The 22,973-nt window shown below is 39.8% G+C and overlaps 1 protein-coding gene across 3 annotated transcripts in view; it reads right to left on the bottom strand.

The window, feature by feature from the left end:
• The window catches only part of LOC126281327 (protein tramtrack, beta isoform-like), a 137,999-nt gene that overhangs the window by 43,301 nt on the left and 71,725 nt on the right, over nt 1–22,973 (bottom strand). For all 3 annotated transcript variants that reach the window (XM_049980184.1, XM_049980186.1, XM_049980185.1), the window contains exons 7-9: nt 13,468–13,551; nt 12,594–12,675; nt 9,345–9,581 (exon numbers count right to left, since the gene is read on the bottom strand). In XM_049980184.1, coding sequence (XP_049836141.1) covers nt 9,345–9,581; nt 12,594–12,675; nt 13,468–13,551 — 403 coding nt within the window. The remainder of the gene's footprint in view (nt 1–9,344; nt 9,582–12,593; nt 12,676–13,467; nt 13,552–22,973) is intronic.

Below are 22,973 nucleotides of genomic sequence, written 5' to 3' on the forward strand. Positions count from 1 at the left end.
CGTAAACACTCATTATCAGAATGCGACAAACAATGCACGACGCAGTACAGTGATGCATTTTCAGCTTAAGAGTGACGTAAACACCTATAACAAAGAGAACGTCACTTATGAGATCAAAGAAAAATAAGCAATCAATTCAAACCAGAAGAAGCACGTGAAAAAGGCAGGGTACCCATATAAATACAGACGGAGCACCTGACACATAGCAATGGCTACCTGGTAAAGCTTAACTGCTATGCTAAGCTTACGACTCAAACCAAACTACTGTAGCTGTATCGTCACTCATACGATCTAAATTGTGTCTCATATTAAAATGGACCAACTTTGTTTCGATTTGGAGGTACGGACTAAAGCTTTTATCACCCCTTGAATTTCGAGTCTCAAATTTCAGGTGCGGCTTAGATTCGGGAATTTTTTTTTCCCTTTGATTTCGAATCTTGTTTTTCAGGTGCGGCTTAGATTCAAGTAAATACGGCATACACCAAAACAGAAACGAGGATCACTTTTGAAACAATCAATATAACTGGTGTATGACCTCTCACAACCAGCTGAGGAATTGAGCAATTACACAATTTATAAAATAATATGTGTCACTGCAACAAATATTACACTGGCCAAATGGGTAGAAATTTTACAACCCTTTCTAAAGAACACATTATCATTTCAGACTTGATAATGCTAATATGTCAGATACAGAAGAGCTAGAGATGAATGAGAACACGGTGCTGCAATAGTGAACAACCTTTACGTACCACATAATTTAGTGAAGAGGGAAATGGACCCCATGGAGAAAATGAAAATATTCATCCATGGCCTAAAGCGGGAAAATATGAAAACCTAAAAGAAATTAGGGAGTTCAAGAATTCACCCATTTCTTCACCAACTGTTAAAATACAAAACAAGTCAAAATTAAGAGTGTCTACACAAATCCATATTCCATCAATATATTTGCAATACTTTTAAATAATTCTCATACTGTAATCTTTAAAATAAAATCATCAGCCTCTCATCGTAACCTATTTCGTTGACCAACACCAGTGATGTGACAGCAAGATGTGCAGCGGACATTCCAACTAACACCAGTTTCAACATATCAATAACTGAATCAAAACTGAGAACAATAGAATCAACAGTTGAATCAAAACAACCTTTGTTCGTTCTGGCTGCTATCATATTTATTGTGTTGTGTTGTAGGCACCCTCTGCAAATTTGTGAACAGCGGTTACCAAGTTCAATGAGCCACAGCATGCCAGGTAACTAAACACACCATAAAAGGATACCCACCCAACATGAAAAAACATGACAACAGCACATATCCAGGCTATACAAAACAACTTTAACATCTGTGTGAACTTTTGTTAAATGATTTGTATTACCATTGTAGCCTGATGAGGTTTATACCTTGACACATGTTGCTTCATTAAATAATATTGGTATCGATAAATTTTGTGACTGGTAAGGTCTCTGAAAAACATTATCATATATTGATCTTTTGACAGCGTATTCATCAACGTGAAATTGTTAGACTTATGGAACATCACGCATTGTTTTCCAGAACTTCAGGGTTCTATTTTTACCCCCCCCCCCCCCCAATCTCTCTCTCTCTCTCTCTCTCTCTCTCTCTCTCTCTCTCTCTCTCTCTCTCTCTCTCTCTCAACTATTTTGCCCAGTGAGGGAACTCAAAATGAATAATTTCCATGTGCTATAACACAGCTGAAGAAATTAAACTTTGTGAAGATTCGCGCAGCCGTTACGGTCGCAGGCTCGAAGCCTGTCTCTGGAAGGGGCGTGTGTGATCCTATTAATTAGTCGAAGGGTAAGGAATCTACTTGAAAGCAAGCAAACGCGTATATATATTATGCTAATTGAAATAAAAAAGGTACCAAAGATCCGATCATGCTTGTCTGCGTTCGGGCTATGTGCCTTTACATGGCTGAATTGAAAACTGTCAAGAAAGAAACGTCAGAATACTCTTCCACGTTTTCCAATATACCAGTAACATATTGTAGGATCCAGATGGCTTTGGTTGCGAAGCAGCCACTGAAATCTAGGATGTTATGTTCAGCTGCATATTTTTCAGCAGGATGGTCTACTACACTCTTGGCCAGAGTTTGCCAGTGGCCATTCATCCTCGTGGACAGCTGGTTGTAGCAGTCATGAGTGCGTGAGGTGTGCTTGCTTTTGTGAATGTGTGTTCATTTTCTTTGCTGAAGAAGGCTTGTAACAGTCTTTTTGTTGTGCACAAAATTTGTTATGTGGGATATCCACAACTGAGAGGCATGATAATTAATTTGAAGGTATCCACTTCAGTTGTACCAATTAATTCTTTAAACAACAGCTGGTTTTGAGATTTTAAAATTCCATCTTCTGGTGTATGAAATTAATGTATCTGGTAACATATAACATGTGGTTGCGCCAGTCAGTGGAAGAGCTCCAATCACCACATGTTGATGGAAACTGTGCAGTGGCCCAGCTGTGTAACATGAAATGAATAATGTCTCATAATGAAACAAGTACATTAGTAAATTGTGCCACCAGCAGCGCACACTGCATCTGGTGCACAGTACAGGCAGCAAATACTGCCTCGGCTGATGTTATTTCACACTTACTCCACCAGTTCAGGAAGTTCTGCAAGAGTTGTGGGTGGATGAGTTGCATGATCCACTTATTGATCCATTGTGTCCCGCATATGCTCGACTGAGAGAAGTTCAGACCATGAAAGTTGATGCATGTCAAGTTTTACAAGCCGTGCATGTGTGGGGATGCTGGAACTGCTCAAATAACATTTTGCACAGAGTGAGTGCCAGTCAGTGTACCCTCCACAAACACCAAAGGTGAATAAGATCTGAAACTTATCACACTCTGCCTTTTAAGTCCAGGGTAAAACCAGTAAGTTTCAGACAAATGTACTCTTTGAGTGAGCACTCCAGCCGTCACCTGTGACACATCTCCAGGGCAGCAAATTATGTATTTTGTTTTTCCTCTATTTTCTTGTAGTATATGTTGCGTAAATTTTGTATGTGTTGTTATATTTAAGATGTTTAATCTAGTACTTTATAAGTGTAGAATCAGGCAATTCGTAACTCTTTTATCATTTCTTCAGAACAGCAGCCAGCTACAAAGTTCATTAACATATCAGAGTCCACTGGTGGTACTTCAGGAGGGCAACAAGTTGCATATCTAAGTATCTGTCAGCTTTTATAGTTTACTACTTCATTCAGTTTAGTTAGGATTAGGAGGATATGTTCGCGCTGCGTGTGGACGCAGGAAGAGCTGGCCACAGTTCGCAAACTGCCGGCAGAGAATCTGGTGAATCGTATGGGACACCTCAGGTGTTGCTTGTTTCACTCATGGCTGCTTCTGCTGAAGCACATCCTAGTGTACCTGACACGATGGACTGCCCTCACAGCAAGGTGAGTGGCAACATGTAACGCATCTGCATTGTTCAAAGTGGAAGGTCAATGTAGAGTCTGACCTCACCTATCCCCTCTGTGAGTGAACAGGTGGCTGTTCCTTCAGAATGGTCCAAGCAGGCACATGTGGGCAGAGGCTTGCTAGTTATTGGGAGCTCCAACATTAGACGTGTTATGGAGTCAGGAAGATACATCAGGGCTGGAAAGAAAGCCTATGTGTATTTGATATGTTCGCCTAGGACAGGGGAGCCTCATCCAAGATATGGAGGCAACCTTGCCTATGGCTATCACGCTAGCAGGTTGCAGTCGTCTGTTAAGTTGGGGATCAAGTAGGTACCAAAGACACCCGTCACTTGTGTTCTGCGGTCATCCTTAATCCATATTGGTAGCTGGTGGAGGCGGCAGCGGCGGCGGTGGTAGTGGTGGTGGTGGTGGTGGTGGCGGCGGTGAGGGCTGCTGGCCTTGTGCGCAGGGTGCAAGCAGCACTAGCAATTTGCAGCACAGGTGTCCTCTGGTTTGGAGCCAAGTGGAGGGTCTCAAATAAAGACTTCATCAACTCTGATGGTCTGCAGACTTTTATACTGTGTTAGCAGGTGGGGAATTGTAAGACTCTTCCTGTTAGGTCATGTCTCCACTACATAAATGGAAGTGATTTCTGGCATTCCCCGAGTTACTGTTATAGGTCCTCTGTTGTTCTTTATTTATATAAATGATTTAGGAGACAACATGTGCATCCATCTGTTGTTTGCAGATGATGCTGTCATTTATCATCTCGTAAAGTCATCAGAAGATCAAAACCAACTGCAAAATTATTTAGATATCTGTATGGTGCAAAAATTGGAAACTGACCTTAAATAATGAAAAGTGTGAGGTCATCCACAAGAGTGCTAAAAGGAATCTGTTAAATTTCGGTTACAAGATAATTCCATCAAATTTAAAGACCATAAATTGAACTAAATACCTAGGAATCACAATTATGAACAACTTAAATTGGAAAGAACACATGGCAGATGATGTGGGGAAGGCAAACCAAAAACAGTGTTTCATTGGCAGAACACTTAAAAGATGCAACAAATATACTAAAGAGACTGCCTACACTATGCTTGTGCGTCCTCTTTTATAGTACTGCTGAGTGGTGTGGCATCCTTACCAGATAGGACTAATGGAGTACACTGAGAAAGTTCAATTTTAATCAACAACTTTTTTGTCCAAATGCAAGAATATTTTGATGGCACCAACCTACAAAGGGAGAGGGAGAAATGATCATCACAATAAAATAAGGGAAATCAGAGCTCACACAGAAGGATTTAAGTGTTTGTTCCTTCTGCGTGCTGTTCGATTGTCTATGAAGGTGGTTCAATGAATCCTCTGCCAGACACTAAGTGTGATTTGATGAGTAGCCGTGTAGATATAGATGTAGATTAAGGAGCTACTTTGGTAGCAGAGCACTAGTGGAGTCCGCATGGATTTTTTTAGGCTAGGTGGTAGTTTGAGGTACTCTGATGAACACTCACCAATAGATTCGCAGCCAGTAGCATCAGACCACATTTGGAGTAAAGATGCTTTGACTGTCAAAATTTTATCAGTACATTGTCGAAGTATTTACAACAAAGTTTCCGAATTTACTGCCGCCCCCCCCCCCCCCCCCCCCCGCAAGAAAAGCTCATAAACTCAAACTATTCTTGGAACTGAGAGATAAAAACATGAAGTAAAAAGCTCCGAGATATTTAGCGAGTCATATAATGTTTATTGGAAGGAGAGATTAGATGCCACAGGAGGGGGAGTGTTCATTGCAGTTGACAAAAATATTGTCTTTACTGAAGTTGCATATACAATTTTAGGTGAAATCAAATTAATTGTTGGAGGTTTTTACTGGCCATCCAACTCTCCTGTGACCGTTCTAGAGTCATTCTAAGAAAGTCTGTGGTCGGTAGTGCAAAGATATACAGATCAGGCAACTTTAACCAGTGGAGTATGCACTGAGACACATGGATTCACTGGAAGAGTTGCAGACAGACAAGTTTGCTAAGTACTTTTAAATCAGTTTTCCAAAAACTGCCTTGAGCAGCAAGTTCGGCACCCACTCGCAATGGAAATACCTTGAACCTTGTAACTACGAACAGGCCAGACATTATCGATGGCACTGATATCGAGACATGGCTTTGTGATCATGATGTCATTATAGCAACTATGGTTACTAAAGTTAAAAAATCAGTCATGAAGGCTAGGAGAGTGTTTCTGCCAGAAAGAGCAGATAAGCAGTTGTTAGGATCTCACTTAGACAATGAATTGCAATCTTTCAGTTCCAGTATGATAGGCATAGAGGAATTATGGGCAAAGTTTAAATAGACTGTAAATCATGATCTGGGCAAGTACATGTCTAGTATGGGGGGTTAACAACAAAATTCGGGAAATGTTAACGATGCAAACGCTCCTGCACTCTCGGTTCATATGAGGATGCGCAAATGAAGACAGGTAAAGGTTAGTAAAGATTCATGCATCCGTGAAAAGACCTATGGGTGAAGCATGTAACAACTACCACTGTCTCAGCTTAGCAAATGATCTGCCCGAGAGCCCTAAAAAAATCTGATCCTTTGTAAAATTGCTAAGCGCTTCTAAGGCTTCCATCCAATCTGGTGTGGCAGCCAAAAGAGAGCAAAATGAAAGCCTTAGTTTTAAATGCTGTGTTTAAGAAATTATTCACAAAGGAGAATCGTACAAATATAGCATTGTTTGACCATCACACACAGTCCCATATGACTGATATAGTACGAGACGTGTTTTTGTTTAAGTAAGTACAGTTTTGAAATTAAAAAAAGACGTGCTAAGATATCTCAATAATTTTATTTTTACATGAAAGCCTCTACCTTAATCTACTTTTCTACATAATTTCCATCAATATTGAGGCACTTGTCATAATGTTGTACCAGTTTTTCAATACCCTCCTCATAGACTTGTTAACCACTGCATCACCACTGTTTTGACTTCGTCATGGTCCTGAAGACCCCGACCGCCCAGATGTTTCTTCAAGTGCCGGAACAGATGGTAATCACTGGGAGCAAGATCAAGGCTGTACGGAGGATGATCTAGAATTTGCCATCGAAAAGATGTGATGAGATCTTTGGTCTGATATGCCACACGCAGACGGGCATTGTCTTGCAGCAAAATGATGCCCTTGCTCAACTTGCCATGTCTTTTGTTCTGAATTAAACGGCACATATTGTACAATGTCTTACAGTAAGCTGCTGCATTGATTGTCTCATTACAAGGCAGAAATTCCACAAGAAATACTCCTTTTCAGTACCAAAAACCTGTGCACATGATTTTCCGGACAGAAATTGTTTGCTTAAACTTCAATTTTCTGGGTGAATCTTTATGCTGTCATTCGATGGACTGTTGCTTTGATTCTGGTGTGATGTAGGCCACCCACGTTTCATCGCCTGATCGCCTGTAACAATTTGGCTTCAGAAATCATCACTATCATTGTGTAACCGCTCAAGGAAAGTCAATGCACTGTCTAAGCGTTTGGTTTTGTGCACATTTATCAACATTTTCGAAATCCACCGTGCGCACAATTTTTGGTAATTCAAGTGCTCAGTCACAATGCCATACAAAACACTACAAGAAACATTATAAAAGTCATACCACAAGGAGGAAATCTTGAAGCATTTGTTTTCTCTCACCTTGTTGTCCACTTCCTGCACCAAACTTTCATTAACGAACGAAGGCCGCCCACTCCGTTTTTCATCATGCATGTTTGTGAGGCCATCTTTAAATGCTCTCACCCACTTTCTTACCATTCCATTGCTCATAATGTGTTCTCCGTAAACTGCACAGATTTCACGATGAATATCAATCGCTTTTGGGCCTTTAGCACTAAGAAATCTTATACCAGCCTGTACTTCACAGTCAACGGGACTCACAATTATCGGAGGCATCTTAAACACTCAGTACACAACGTAAACAAGGAAGAATGTCAGTACATAGACAACATATGTAGGTACCCAGTGTGCATGTGCAGAACGCTGACCGCAGCGCTGCGGCCACAGTGTGGCAAAATGGTACTTGCTTAAAAAAAAAACATGCCTTGTAATAAGATCCCTGGTGTACACAAACAACTGAAAGAGATGAAAACAAATAAGTTGCCAGATGAAGATGGAATCCCTATTTGCTTTTACAAAGAGTACACTAAAGCACTGGCATTTATAGCAAATCTCTTGTCCAGCACAACATCCCCAGCAACTGGAAGAAAGCACAAATGACTCCTGCATAAGAAGGCTAAAAAAGGGCCGAAAAATTACAGACCAATATCCTTAACATCGGTTTGATGCAGAGTTGTAGAACATATTCTGAATGCGAATATCATAAATTAGAGACTGTGAAATTCACCTTGCCCTTTTCTCACATGATATACGGCTGAAGGGCAACAAGCTGATTCCATACTTCTATATTTCCAAAAATCATTTCACAAGGTAATCAACTGCAACCTTGTAATGAAAATACTAGCCGCTGACTAGAGCAGAGCGCTTGCTGCTGTTGCACATATGTTCGAGATGTGGCCCAAGAGTAGTGGGAAGGCCGCCAAAAAGGCTAGCTAGCATACAGAATAGGTTCCCAGATATGTGAGAGGCTCAAAATACTTCTTAAGCAATAGAACCCAGTATGCTATCCTCGATGGTGAGTGTTCATTGGTGACACAGTATTGCTGAGTGTATCCTAAGGAAGTGCGATAGAACCACTCTTATTTTCTATATACAAAAATGATCTGGCAGACAGGATGGGCAGCAATCTGCAGTTGTTTGCTTATGATGCCGTGCTGAACAGGAAGGTGTTGAAAGTTGAATGACTGTAGGAGGCTACAAGATGACTTAGACAAAACTTCTAATTGCTGTGATGAATGGCAGTCGACTCTAAATGTAGAAAAATATAATGCAGATCAGTAGGAAAAACAAACCATTAATGTTCGGATACAGCATCAGTAGCGTCCTGTCTGACGCACTCACATCGTTTAACTATCTGGGCATAGCGGTGCAAAGCAATATGAAATGAAATAAGCATATGAAAATTGTGGTCAGTAAGGAGAGCTACTGATTTTGGTTTATTGGTAGAATTTTCAGAAAGTGTGATTAACCTATAAAGGGCACCGAATATAGGATGGTAGTGCGACCTATTCTTGAGGTACTACTTAAGTATTGGGATCTGCACCAGGTTGGATAAAAGAAGACTTGGAAGTAATTCAATGGGGGGGGGGGCTGCTAGATTTATTATCCGTACGCTTGAATAACACGCAAGTGTTAAAGAGATGTTTTAGGAACTCAAATGGGAACACATGGAGGAAAGATGACATTCTTTTCAAGGAACGCTATTGAGAAAATTTGGAGTACCAGCATTTGCAGTTGGTTGTAGAATTATCCTACTGCCAGCAAAATTAATTTCAGCCTCCAGAAGCCACAATCCGTCCCCTCTCAAACTTGCCCTGCCTGCTGTAAAAAACTCAAGTGCGCCTCAGTGGCATGGTGCCCACTCGCTCTACACATCTGATCCACAATGAACCCTACGGCCAAAAACATTCCTTTTTTAATGGTACAATCAGATGGTGCCACGAAATATTGCAATATTAAGCTGAAACACTGCTAGCTCTCTCTCTCTCTCTCTCTCTCTCTCTCTCTCTCTCTCTCACACACACACACACACACACACACACACACACAATTTGAATACCTCTGACAACTGTTACATATAGCACACTATTGATTTACATCATAGTCACATCACTGCAAATGTATTTCAGATTCTAATCTTGTGCCAGTCACATTTCAGACTTACGCATGAGTTTCACTGTCTCTGGCTCCCATGAACAATCTTACTCTTTCACATTTAGCAACATTTTCTAATAGTATTTGGTGTAATACATACCGACAAATTACTTACTTGGATGCTCAAAAGCGAGTTTGCGCCTCCATTCATTTGCAAATATCATAAATGCGTTTGGAGGTCTCGGTATCTTCCCAGCTCTTTTCCGCAACCACTCACATGCCTGCCTACGTTCCAGCTCCAATTCTTGCTCTTGAACTGCAGTCAGGACTTTATCTTCCTGATCGTTGCTACTTCCGGCAGCTTGACTATAATCTGCATTGCGAGTATTAGCACGTTCTGATGGCGACCCACCTAAGTGAAGCACAAGAAATTAATTTTTAGCACAAAGTGTACAGCATTCCCAATTACTCAGTTTAGGTTAAGTTATTAAACACAATAAATTGAGAAATCTGATACCTAATCTGGCTTTTGGAACTAACAGTTCCTTGCTCAGGAAGGAGAGACGCAACATGCTTCAATACATGGTGGACAAATAGGTGCCACAATCATAATAAAAGAAAGAAAACACATATAACTGACAGAAAATTCATATTTCAGTCAAACCTCCACTTTTAGACTTTCCAAGGGAAAAAAGTGTAAAAAGGGGGAAAAAATAGCGTAAATTACAGGAAGATTTAAATGGTAGGAAATTACTTCTGAAGTACATACTAGTACTTTACTAAACATCAGTAAGTGATGTTATTAAGTTTACTTACCTTTCATTTGAGATCCTTAGTCTTACATAAGATTTACATTTCGTGGACACATTGATAGTTCATATATTTCTTCTAGTGAATTTTTGCTGCCTTGTGTGTGTGTGTGTGTGTGTGTGTGTGTGTGTGAAGGGTAGATCCATTGAGATGATTGCATTCCATAAAAGTCACCACAATTTTGTTGCTTGTGTGTGGATACATTGCAGCACAATGAAATATAATTCTGTAGACATGAAATCAGTTGAAAAGCACAGTACAAATTTAGCTGTAATGTCAGGTCTCAACCAAACAAATAACTTGCAAATCAAGATGTATTCCTGCATATCATAGCTGATGCATGTTATGATTCTTCCCCCCCCCCCCCCCCCCTCCCCCTCAATAATATTCAAACAATTCCCATGTAGGTGTCACATCTGTGACAGTACATGTATTAAATAACTAGATAGATAAAAAGTCTTACTCACCAAGTGGCAGCAGGACAACACACATTTAAAGGTAGATAGATCTTTTATCTATCCTATAACACTGTATTTTCAAAAATTGATTACCGTATTTACTCAAATCTAAGCCGCACTTTTTTCCTGGTTTTTGTAATCCAAAAAACCGTCTGCGGCTTAGAATCGAGTGCAAAGTAAGCGAAAGTTCTGAAAAATATTGGTAGGCGCCGCCACAACTAACTTCTGCCGTCTAATATATGTAGCGCTACACAGGCATGCTTTGCAGGCACAAAGATGAATATTGGTGCCAAAACCTCTGCCTCAGTAAACAAAATAAAAGAAAAGGTAAAAGAATGTAGACATTATGCCATGTATTCTTTCGTGTCTGCCGCTATCTCATTTAAATCCTGTCTGCCTAATAAACTATGAAGCTAGAGTGAGACAACAGCAAACGCGGAAAAATATAAATATCATGTCATGTTTATGTTCGTATTATTCTTATGCTGAATAATGATACAGTCAGAAATGAAGCACACCAACTGACTAGATTTTTAAATCTAAGATGACTAATTTCTGTGCAGAAAGTAATTACTGAAGAGGCACCTGCAAAGATTTTCAAACGGAGAAAATTTTTCGCTAAAGTATCTTTCAGAACATCTTCTATCATACGCAGTCTATTTGGCTCTTGTTGATCATTATCAAAGAAAGCAGCAGTGTAAGAAACAACAAATAGCAGTCTCTTGCCATTGTTTCACTTGTGAGACAATTCCTCCCCCCCCCCCCCCCCCCCCTCTCTCTTATTTTGTAAGCGGCAGTAGCATGCACAAAAGCAAGCCATGCCGCGAGCAGCGACAGGTTGTAAACACTCATTATCAGAATGCAACAAACAATGCATGACACAGTACAATAATGCAGTTTCAGCTTAGAGTGACATACACACCTGTAACAAAGAGAACAGCACTTATCAGATCAAAGCAAAATTAGCAATCGAATCAAACCAGACAAAGCACATGAAAAAGGAAGAGTACCCATACAAATACGGATGGAGTGCCTGACACATATCAATGGCTACTTGGTAAAGCTTAACTGTTAAGCTTACAGATCGAACCAAACTACTGTAGCTGTATCTTCATCCATTCGACCTAAATTATGTCTCACGTTATAATGGACCAACTTTGTTTCGATTTGGAGGTGCAGTCTAAAACTTTTCTCTCCCGTTGAATTTCGAGTCTCAAATTTCAGGTGCGGCTTAGATCCATGAATTGTTCCCCTTGATTTCGAGTCTTATTTTTCAGATGCGGCTTAGATTCAAGTAAATACGGTATTTTAGTTCATCTATTAAGAGGCACTACAATAGCTCGTTTCACATTGGTAACTTTCCTCTGTTTGAACTACACAATACTGAAGTTTAGACATACAAACACTTCATTTGGTAACTTAACTACAAACAATGCTATACACAATATAGATATTGTTACCCTGGTAGAGTTATTAAGAAGCAGTAGCAGCACCGCAAGTTGCTTAGACTAAACGACTTTGACTGTGTTTCATTGAGTAGGGAGTCATGGCTCAAGAAAGTCAACCGTGTAATGTTTGTGAATGCTACTTAAAAAGCCAACACACTGTCAGCATCATTTTATGTCAATGATGCCATTATTTCCCTGTTTCTCTCTATGAACATTGTTTCATTACATGTAAATGGTAGGAATTTATTATCATCGTAACACATGAGGAAGTGCAAATTGACAATAAAAAAAATTAAGCAACACACACAAGATAAAATACAAAATTAAGTACATGCTGGGAAAATTTTAATTCAGAGAATGTAAAAGTGGAGTTATAGTGTGTAACATTTTACTATAAATTGCAACTCACTACAACTAAATTTCTTCGTTTTAGACAGGGGGCCCCCTGGTCTCTCTCCATATCTGTCTGTCTGTCTTCTATCTACAAATAGAAAATACTGATTTCGCTGGAATTTAACTATTTGAAATCCTATAATTCAACATAGGAATGAGTTTGTGTGTGTGTGTGTGGGGGGGGGGGGGGGGGGTCTATAGCAATTACAACTAAACAAGAGAAGACACGCAAGAATTTTACCCTTCCTGCAAAAATCTTATGCAGACGAGTTACTGAAACTTAAGTTTTTACAGAAATTCAAATTTTGAAATTACCCTTGGTAGTTTTATGTCCTCTTGTTGAAGACTTGCTCTTGGAAATGGACTCAGTCTTAGTGCTATTTTCTTTCCCATCAGGCTGAAACAGTATGCGAAAACATAAAACACAAGTATGCCAACATTGAAAATGTAAATGAATAAGATATGGTCTAGAAGAAAGATTCTTCCCATATCTATGACTATGTGATATAGGGTTCAAATTAATGATATGAGTGTAATAGAAAGAAACATTCCACGTGGGAAAAATATATTTAAAAAGCAAAGATGCTGTGACTTACCAAACGAGAAAGAGCTGGTAGACAGACACAATAAAAAACACACACACACACACACAAATTTCAAGCTTTCGCAACCCTAGGTTGCTTAATCAGGAAAGAGGGAAGGAGAGGGAAAGACGAAAGGATGTGGATTTTAAGAGAGAGGGTAAGGAGTCATTCCAATCCCGGGAGCAGAAAGACTTACCTTGGGGGGGGGGGGGGGGGGGGGGGGGAAGGACAGGTATACACACACACACACACACACACACACACACACACACACACATGCACGTACACATCCATCCACATATATACAGACACAGGCAGATGTGTAAAGGCAAAGAGGTTGGGCAGAGACGTCAGTCGAGGCGGAAGTATAGGGCTAAAGATGTTGTTGAATGACAAATGATGTACGGGGGGCGGCAACTTGAAATTAGCAGAGGTTGAGGCCTGGTGGGAAATGGGAAGAGAAGAGCATATTGAAGGGCAAGTTCCCATCTCCGGAGTTCTGATAGGTTGGTGTCAGTGGGAAGTATCCAGATAACCTGGACGGTGTAACACTGTGCCTAGATATGCTGGCCATGCACCAAATAGTCAAGGAGGAAGATGCTTACCATGTCTATCACTAACTTTGGTGGTTCCCAACTGCCACAACCTTCCTCATCAATGTCTCGTATGTCCGGAGGCTCTACCTTTATCTGAAAGTAGAAACACAAAATAAAAGAACAATCTAAAATGAATCAACATTTCACAATTGTCAAATGTTCACAATACTTCATGTGATGCTGTAACACAAGCAAATTGTCAAGTGAACTGAAGACCCAGTGCTTTTGTCACATGCGTGAGCTAGGGAAATTTGAGTTGGAGGTCCATAAAAACTGTTAAGATGTTGAATTATAAACGGTCTTGGTACAGTTTTCCACTATAATGTATACTGATGTTTTAGAAGTGGCCAATTTCTACCTTACACACACAATAAATGAGCTTCTCTGGAGAAATAATAATAATAATAATAATAATAATAATAATAAAACAAATTGTACCAAACACTACTAGATCCACTATCTGTCAATGATCTCTTCTGAAAATGCTTACTCTCCAAGCATTATATCTCAATTTTCCATTCTACTCTTATCGTCTCACTTCATGAATTCAATATCATTTCTGCCACTGTAACTTTCTTTCCTCTCTCGTAATTTTTTAAATATCAGTTTCTTTATCGACATTTTTAAATGTAATAATCTAGATACCAAAGAAAGTTTGTACTTACATGTTAAACAGTTAAATAAGCACTCTAAGTAAGTATTTACTATTAATTACGTCAACCATTCTTTTCTGTACATTACTTGGTAATTTTCTCCTGGTTAAAGCACATGAAAGAGAGGCATTATTTTAGATGGGAGGGAGACCGGCCTATTGCCTATTCCCTGTTTAGTAACTCTGCCACACACCCAGATGGACGATACAGACATACCATGTCTGTATCGTCACCACAGCAGCTAAGTAGTTTACCATAAACATAAAATGTGGACATCTGCATAATGACAAACTTTTGTCGCCATTTCTGTTACTGTTTAATGCTTTTCCTATGAGCCACACACTTCATATGCTCTCCACCATTAAAACTGTTATATTAGGCTTGGCGAGAGAGACAAGGAAAAAATAAGTTTACTTCCCCGATCAGAGTAAAATGTAAATTTGAATGAAAGCTCAAGTGTTACCGTTTCACTTCATGCTCTCTATCACTGGAACCAATCTTCACAATCTACAACATATGGTGTGTGTGGTAGGTTGGTTGGTTTGTGGGATTAAAGGGACCAGATTGCTACGGTCATCGGCCCCTTGTGTGTGGTACAAAGTGTATATATGTGAGTAGTATATGTAGTTGTTGCAACTGTATTGTGTCTGATTTGAACACAAAAGCCTTTAAAATGAGCTATCGCAAAACCTTTGTTATATTTCAATGTGAAATTTCTGTGATAGCACATGATGTGCACGAAAAGTATATTTTCAGCACTCACAAAATGATTTTGCCCCTACCCGCACTCCCATCACTGAAGGGCCACTCCCCCTCTCCACACATCCAGTAGGCAAGCTCATTTAACGTGTGCTAGTGTGGTGTGGTGGCTGCGCTGGCCATTGGGTGACTTAACAAGTCGCCAGCTTTATAGGAGTTCACTAGCCGGAAACGGGTGAGGTTTCCTTGATTATGATCGAGCATATTCTTTAAGACCCAGTGCTTGAACTTAAAAAGTGTGACAACTGATACTGCTGCTGAATACATTACACTGGAAATACACGCAAAAAGGTGAGACTGAGTTTAAGTGACACAAGAAAAGGTGGTGGCTGGGCCCCTTCGTCATGTGTTGGCTCTGTCCGGAACACTTCACATTGAGTGTCTTGTTTTTCCATTACCGCTGCAACCTAGCAGTAGTAGTACCATAATTGCATGGTGAAGCTGAATACAAGTTGTGGTGGCAACACAAATAGTGGATTACACCAGCATTTCCTCTCTCACGTCTTCCCTCTCCCCAACAGCAAAAATGTTCCTTTAACTTCGCCACCACCCATCTGTCTTCTGTGCCACTTATAACTCGTTCAGTCACATCAAACGTCAATAGGATGAAAACGGAGTGAAGTCAAATGGGACATTGAGTAAGAACTTAGAATTGAGGTAAACCTTACTAGGAAGAAATGTTAAATGGGAGAACTTTTAGCATTGATTTCACGGGTCTTTCACAGGGGCGTATGCCATAGAATCATGAAAAACATAAAATCAGAGAACATGAAATTGAGGTTCTGCACTGTATTTTTCAAGTTTGCGGGAAACATAATCTGAGAATGATACACATGATTTTGATCATAATTTGATGCCAGCATTCTAAATTGAATTCTCTATCAGCGCACAAAGATGTTTTGTGATATTTTCGAAAGTCTATTTTCAATGCACGCTTCTGTCTCAATTTTTTGGGCAAAGAAAATTATATTTGTCTCAATACTCAACATGTCACTATTTTGTTAGATCTTAGTATTTTTCAATTATCTCTTTAGGCTGATAGACAATAATTGAAAATGGTTTAGGCAGAGTTCACAGTAGCATTGAACAGTCATCAGAAGTCGGCCGATAACATCAGCCGTCAGCTCAGTCATGGTGGGGTCAAGGTGGTTAGAATCTATTCTACCTATGAAGTAGGCTAGATTTTAACCTCCAAGGCTTGGATGGATACCATGATGCCTCTGTGTTTGGAGATGAGTGCTGCAATGCAGCATTTGCTATTCAAATGATGCCGAATGTATGTAAATGAACTACATCTGTCTCGACAAGAACATGGTAAGCACTGTACACTCTGTCCTCAGTTACTGGAATTGTTAGACAATGCAAAAACATCTGACAAGGCAAAAACGTCCAACAAGGCAAAAATGTCCCAGAATGCAAAAACATCCGACAAGGCAAAAACGCCATGCAACAAATGTTGCAAACGCTTTAGCTTCGAGATGTCGTTATGCTTCTCCGACCATGGGTTAGCATCCAAGGAGGCAGCCACCTCTGAAGCTAACTGCTGTATGTGACATTTTTCATATTTAAGCATCTTTATTATGACAATATGTAGTTTCAAAGATACACCATATTAAGGGTCTCTCCAAAACATGTTCCAAATATTTATTATGCTACAGAGGTACAACGTGCAAACTTCAATGTATAAAGCTTTTGCTAATGAGGTTATGAACACATAATGATTCACGTATGCATAGAATGTAGACATAAATTTATGGTTCCAAAGCAGCTCATTAAAAAATGTTGTAAATTAATGCAATACTGAATGTACATTCAGATAATCAGATTCTAGTACTGGAAACTTCAAGGCACTTTATACACTTGCACAGTGGATTTGACAAAGGAAGTAAGATGATTTCTGGTGGAACCATTATTTCTGATTAAGAGCAGTTTTTATTAAAGGAAATGTACTAAATTACAGTGTCTTTTAGTGCACTTGCATGAAGCATAGCTCCAAAACTTTGTACAGAATAAATTTTGTAGTATTTAGGGTGCAAGAATGAAAATGTTAGCTTTTAAATTAGTTTTCAGCACATCGTAAATAGCAGCCAACATACCACACAAAAACTTGGAAATTGTACTTTACAGAACATAAAACAGGCCTAAATAATGGAAAGTTGTAATCACCAGGTGTTGAAAACCGTAATATCATTGCTACTTTTGCCTGAGGCAGAACTGCATTCTTAATGTGGGTATTTTATGTTTTAACAGAGCTCAAATAACACCTCTACAAGTACTCGAAATTATCTTTTGTTATCCAAACGTGTTTCATGTATGGGTCATCAGCTTTACAAGCTCAAGATGATTCATGGTGACCTTGAAAAGCAAGATTACAAACACTGTTTTGCTGAATTTCTTTTTGAAGTTGTGCAGACATGTCAATTACCCTCCAATGACTGTCATTCAGTAAACGTGTGAAAGACAAACATGAAGTTTCGAATAAGATATTCTAAACACCTAATGCAATGAAACGTGAAACTCATACACTGCATTTGCAAACTACTTCATGTAACAGAATCACCACCCTACTGGCATAAAAATACCAGTAGGCAGTAATAACAAATTCTAGACAGCCAAATTCTACCTACCACAACCCAAAAAAGATCCACTACAGTAACTTTCCAGGTATAAGATACACCAGCCTTCTCACTTAAACAAATTATTTTTTGTGGTTGTAATTTACATTTAAAATTTCTGATGAAGTTTTTCTCTACTTGTGGTTTCCACTAAAACTGCAACTTCAGTTCATAGATTCCAAACTGTATCTCAATTATGACATTTTTCGTCCTCAGGATGCCACAAACTCCTCCTGTGACTACACATCACTTTCTCACAATCAATGTTTTGTGTTGTGTCAGTCAATACGGCTGAAGAAAACAAACTGATGAATTTCATTGAGTGTCACTTAAAATCTGTATGTATGAGCAATGAGAATGACTACATTGTGACCATGCACATAGTGGCATTCTGATTTGAAAAGATCAGCTGTCTTCAGCTGGCATTCATAGACTCCACAAGATACCAGTGCCACTGTGACTGCAGCCTTAAGCAAAATTATTTTGTTATTACAGGTCCAATGGCAGAGCTCTGGGAATTTACGCTGATGACCAATGCCCCAGTTCGGTGCTTCCACCCTGTGCAGCAGCTACATGGAGTGTCCGATGTGGACACAAAAAATATTTCTTCAAGACAAAAGTGTACAGAATAAAATTATATCATCATATTCAGCACTTTTTATTTTCCTATGCCCAAAGAGAGATGTCCCCTTCATTGAGTTGGAGAGTTAGAGAACTTAAATAGAAAAATTGATAGAATGAAGTTACACACAGCAGGAAATACCAAAATGCAGCAGCAGAAAGAATTTTAGCCAAAACAGTCACAACGTCAAGACCCACCACAAATGAACATGGGACTGAAAGGGTATCTGATGAAATAAAAGAAATTATTTAATTCATTGGGGGGTGGGGGACAAAAATTTAATTGTGATAGGGTGCTAGAATTTGATAAGAGGAAAAGGAAGAGAAGGAAACACTTGAGGAGAACAGGGACTGTGGAAAAGAAATGCATGGAAAGCTGCCTAGCAGAATTTTTCACAGAGCACAACTCACAAGGAGATGTCCCAACGTAAGAGATCAACTTTCTGAGACCACCTACGAATATGGTGGTGTAGGTTAGGGTCCCTGGTACCATAACCTGCAACCATTCACCATGGTGAGTTCTAGTTTGTGAGTATCAACAAAACAGAATTTCAGAATTTCTTATGATCCACTAGAGCATTAAAAATGATATTAATTACAAAATGGCTCTGTAGCCTAGCTGTAGAGTTATTTGACATGCACACTGAAGGTTGTAGGCTCAAATCCTATTGTAAGCAACCTACTCATTTTCTATGATTTTATCAAACGGACTACTTTTTTTTTTTCAATTAACTGTTTTAAATGTACTTTCTTCATTTGTAATACTTTGCCACATCATTTTAATCACTGTAGTAACTTTTTCATTTCTTCTGATTTTTTACTGCCTTTTATTCTTTTTTCATTTGCAATCTTTGACCATGTGATTTAATTGTTTTTATTTATCTTTCTTATATTTAAATGTTTGAAAATATAATTCTATTTCTTAAAAACAAAAGACGAAATAATTATTTGTACTGACTGCACAATGGCAATTTTATTTTCTTTGCAACATGTACACTTTTTTGGATGATAAACAGCACACAAACATTTAATACAAGTTATGGTCACGCACAATGCACACAATAATGCAGAATTAAAATTGTTTTATAAATAAAATAAAAATTAATGCAAAATGACTAACGGGACTTAAAACTGCAACAACATGGGCGAAACTTAAAAAGATGAAAAGGATGGAATTAAATTGAAGTAAATATATAAAAAGAATTCAAATCACATGGCAAAGACTACAGGAATAAAAGACTGGGACAAGCAAAATAATTAATATTATGATTAAAACTATGAAAGAAAGTATCAGAAAGGGGGAAAAATATGAATGACAATAATGATCACACCCTTTTCAATAAAGATTTTAAAACATTGATTACATTTGACAGTATTTAAACTTCAAGTTCTCAGCATTCAGCAAATAAATTAACCACTAGGCTACAGTGCCATTTTGTAATTTATGCTATATAAGGCTCTTGTAGATCAGAATAAATTCTGAAATTAATTTTTGTCGATTACTCACAAAAAAATATCCACCAAGCTGAATCACTACATGGTGAGATGCCTAGGCCCTAACATAATGACAAGTAAGGGATTTTGAAATCAGATTTTTAACTGCCCAACGTTACCAGGAGCCGTTGTGGACTCTGACCAAAATTTCTCGATTACAAGCTACAGATACAAACTGAAGAAACTACAAACAATAACAAATTACAGAGAGGGGACCTGGGACCTGGATATGACGAAGAACCAGAGCTTCTTGAGAGTTGCGAAGCGAGCATTGGGCAAATACTGAATAAAACTAGAAAGAATCAAGTAGCTTTGAGTGATGAAATAGTGAAGCCAGTAGAGGATCACGTGAGCAAAATGGCAAGATCCAGCAAAAATCCTTGGACAACACATAAGGAATTTAATTCAACTGATGAAAGGAGACAGTATAAAAACAAGGCAAAAAAGCCCACAGAAAGGAATATAGATCTCTAGGAAATTATGTTGACAAAGTGCAAAATGGGTACTCATACAAGTTAGAAGAGAAACCTAAAGCTGCAGAATTACGCATTACAAAGCAAAAGATATATGCAACTTATAGGAAAACTAAAGAAATCTCTGGACAAAAGAAAAGCAGCAGAATGAATACAAAGAGCTCAGATGACAAACTAGTGTGGAGCAAAGAGGGGGAAAATGAAAGGTAAGGTAGAGATGAGATAGGATAGTGGTACTGCAAGAAAAATTTGCTGGAACACTGAAAGACTTACATGGAAAAAAGGCACCTGGAGCAAAATAATCTCCTTGAGGAGTATGAACATTTTTGGAAGAAACAACCAAAACTGTTACAGATAATATTCAAGATATATAAGGATTGCTGAAATAACCAGAGACTTGAAGAAGAATGTAGTAATACCAATAACACATGCTAAAATTGCCAAACCATTTGTTCCATAAGTCATTGCTCCAAAATTACAACATTAATTATTTACATGAGAATAAAAAGTAAGGGTGAAATTGATCACAAGTAAGATTAGTTTAGGTTTCAGAGAAATGTACCGGTTTATCCAGAACACAATGTCACTGACCCCATAAAAACTGATTTACTGATTAAAACAGTACAATTCATCAAAATTCTTTCAGGCCGAACCCACCTGGGCCAATACATTTTTATCAGTAAGATTTTCAAGAGTTTTCAGCATCCTGGAAGGCATGGGTTGGAATTTCCTATAGGGCACAAGTAACAGCAGCTTTCACATTGTTGATGGTCTCGAACCAAGTCTCCTGTCGAGGTATCTTGAGCCAGGGGGACAGGGGGGGGATAGTTCAAAAATGTAGGAGGATGTTGCCATGTCATTTTTGACCAGATCATCCTCACATAGAAAGCAGTGTGGCTAGACACATTATCTCGGTGGAGTTTCTGAACCAGTGATTGTGGCCTGACATGCAAAGTCCTATTTTTTCAGTCTTTGAGCACTTTCATATAAAGGCAGCACTGATGGTCTGTCCAGCAGTTATGAACCTGTGGTGGATACCACTAGCATTGTAAAAAACAATTAACATTACTTTCACATTCGATCTGCTCATGCTGGTCTTCTTGGAGAGCAGTGACTGGGGTGTCCCGCTCAGAATTCTGCCTATTTGTCTCAGGATAGTATGAAAAAACCCACAACTCCTGTCCCATTATACACTGGCTAAAAAGACATCATCATTTATACACAATCCTCAAAGTTCAGCACAAACTAGCACTTGTGGTCGCCAGCCAAAATTTTTGAGACTATCTTTGCACACACTTTCTTCTTCTACAATTGTTATACGTCAAACAATCATTCTATAGTCTGTGTTCAAATTTATATGCACGAGTCTCATGATCTACACCTTCTGATGTTCATTGGTGTCCAGACTGAGTTTTATTTTCGTCATCATCCTGACCTTCCACAAAAAAATCCTGTGCCATTGAAACACCTGCTGTTTTGACAGTCATTCATTCCAAAATGTCTGCACAGTAGCTGGAAACATTTCAACAGCAGACTTTCCACCTTTCACACCAAATTTGATTGCATACCATTGGAGGAAATGGGTTTGGTTGTGTTGGGAAGCTAGCAACCCCCATCAACTAAAGTGCGCGTCATTTATGACGGCAGCCGAGATTAGGTTCATTCTGCGCATCTGATGTCACAAAACACAGTCAGCCAATGAACAGAGAATGACATTGCCAGAGCTCGATTGCAGTGCAGAGCACGGACGAGTGTCTTCAGTTTTAGAAACATTCAGGCATTAATAAAGTAATTGAACAAAAGCAATGTCTTGATAGTAGACTTTCTTTTATAGGAAGTTTGGAAAAAGCATTCTTTATACCAATTGCTTCATATTCTACACTCCTGGAAATGGAAAAAAGAACACATTGACACCGGTGTGTCAGGCCCACCATACCTGCTCCGGACGCTGCGAGAGGGCTGTACAAGCAAGCAATGATTACACGCACGGCACAGCGGACACACCAGGAACCGCGGTGTTGGCCGTCGAATGGCGCTAGCTGCGCAGCATTTGTTCACTGCCGCCGTCAATGTCAGCCAGTTTGCCGTGGCATACGGAGCTCCATCGCAGTCTTTAACACTGGTAGCATGCCGCGACAGCGTGGACGTGAACCGTATGTGCAGTTGACGGACTTTGAGCGAGGGCGTATAGTGGGCATGCGGGAGGCCGGGTCGACGTACCGCCGAATTGCTCAACACGTGGGGCGTGAGGTCTCCACAGTACATCGATGTTGTCGCCAGTGGTCGGCGGAAGGTGCACGTGCCCGTCGACCTGGGACCGGACCGCAGCGACGCACGGATGCACGCCAAGACCGTAGGATCCTACGCCACTTCCCAGCAAATTAGGGACACTGTTGCTCCTGGGATATCGGCGAGGACCATTCGCAACCGTCACCATGAAGCTGGGCTACGGTCCCGCACACCGTTAGGCCGTCTTCCGCTCACGCCCCAACATCGTGCAGCCCGCCTCCAGTGGTGTCGCGACAGGCGTGAATGGAGGGACGAATGGAGACGTGTCATCTTCAGCGATGAGAGTCGCTTCTGCCTTGGTGCTGATGATGGTCGTATGCGTGTTTGGTGCCGTGCAGGTGAGTGCCACAATCAGGATTGCATACGACCGAGGCACACAGGGCCAACACCCGGCATCATGGTGTGGGGAGCGATCTCCTACACTGGCCGTACACCTCTGGTGATCGTCGAGGGGCACTGAATAGTGCACGGTACATCCAAACCGTCATCGAACCCATCGTTCTACCATTCCTAGACCGGCAAGGGAACTTGCTGTTCCAACAGGACAATGCACGTCCACATGTATCCCGTGCCACCCAACGTGCTCTAGAAGGTGTAAGTCAACTACCCTG

The sequence above is a fragment of the Schistocerca gregaria genome, chromosome 7 (assembly GCF_023897955.1).
Source record: "Schistocerca gregaria isolate iqSchGreg1 chromosome 7, iqSchGreg1.2, whole genome shotgun sequence".
Lineage (NCBI taxonomy): Eukaryota > Metazoa > Arthropoda > Insecta > Orthoptera > Acrididae > Schistocerca > Schistocerca gregaria.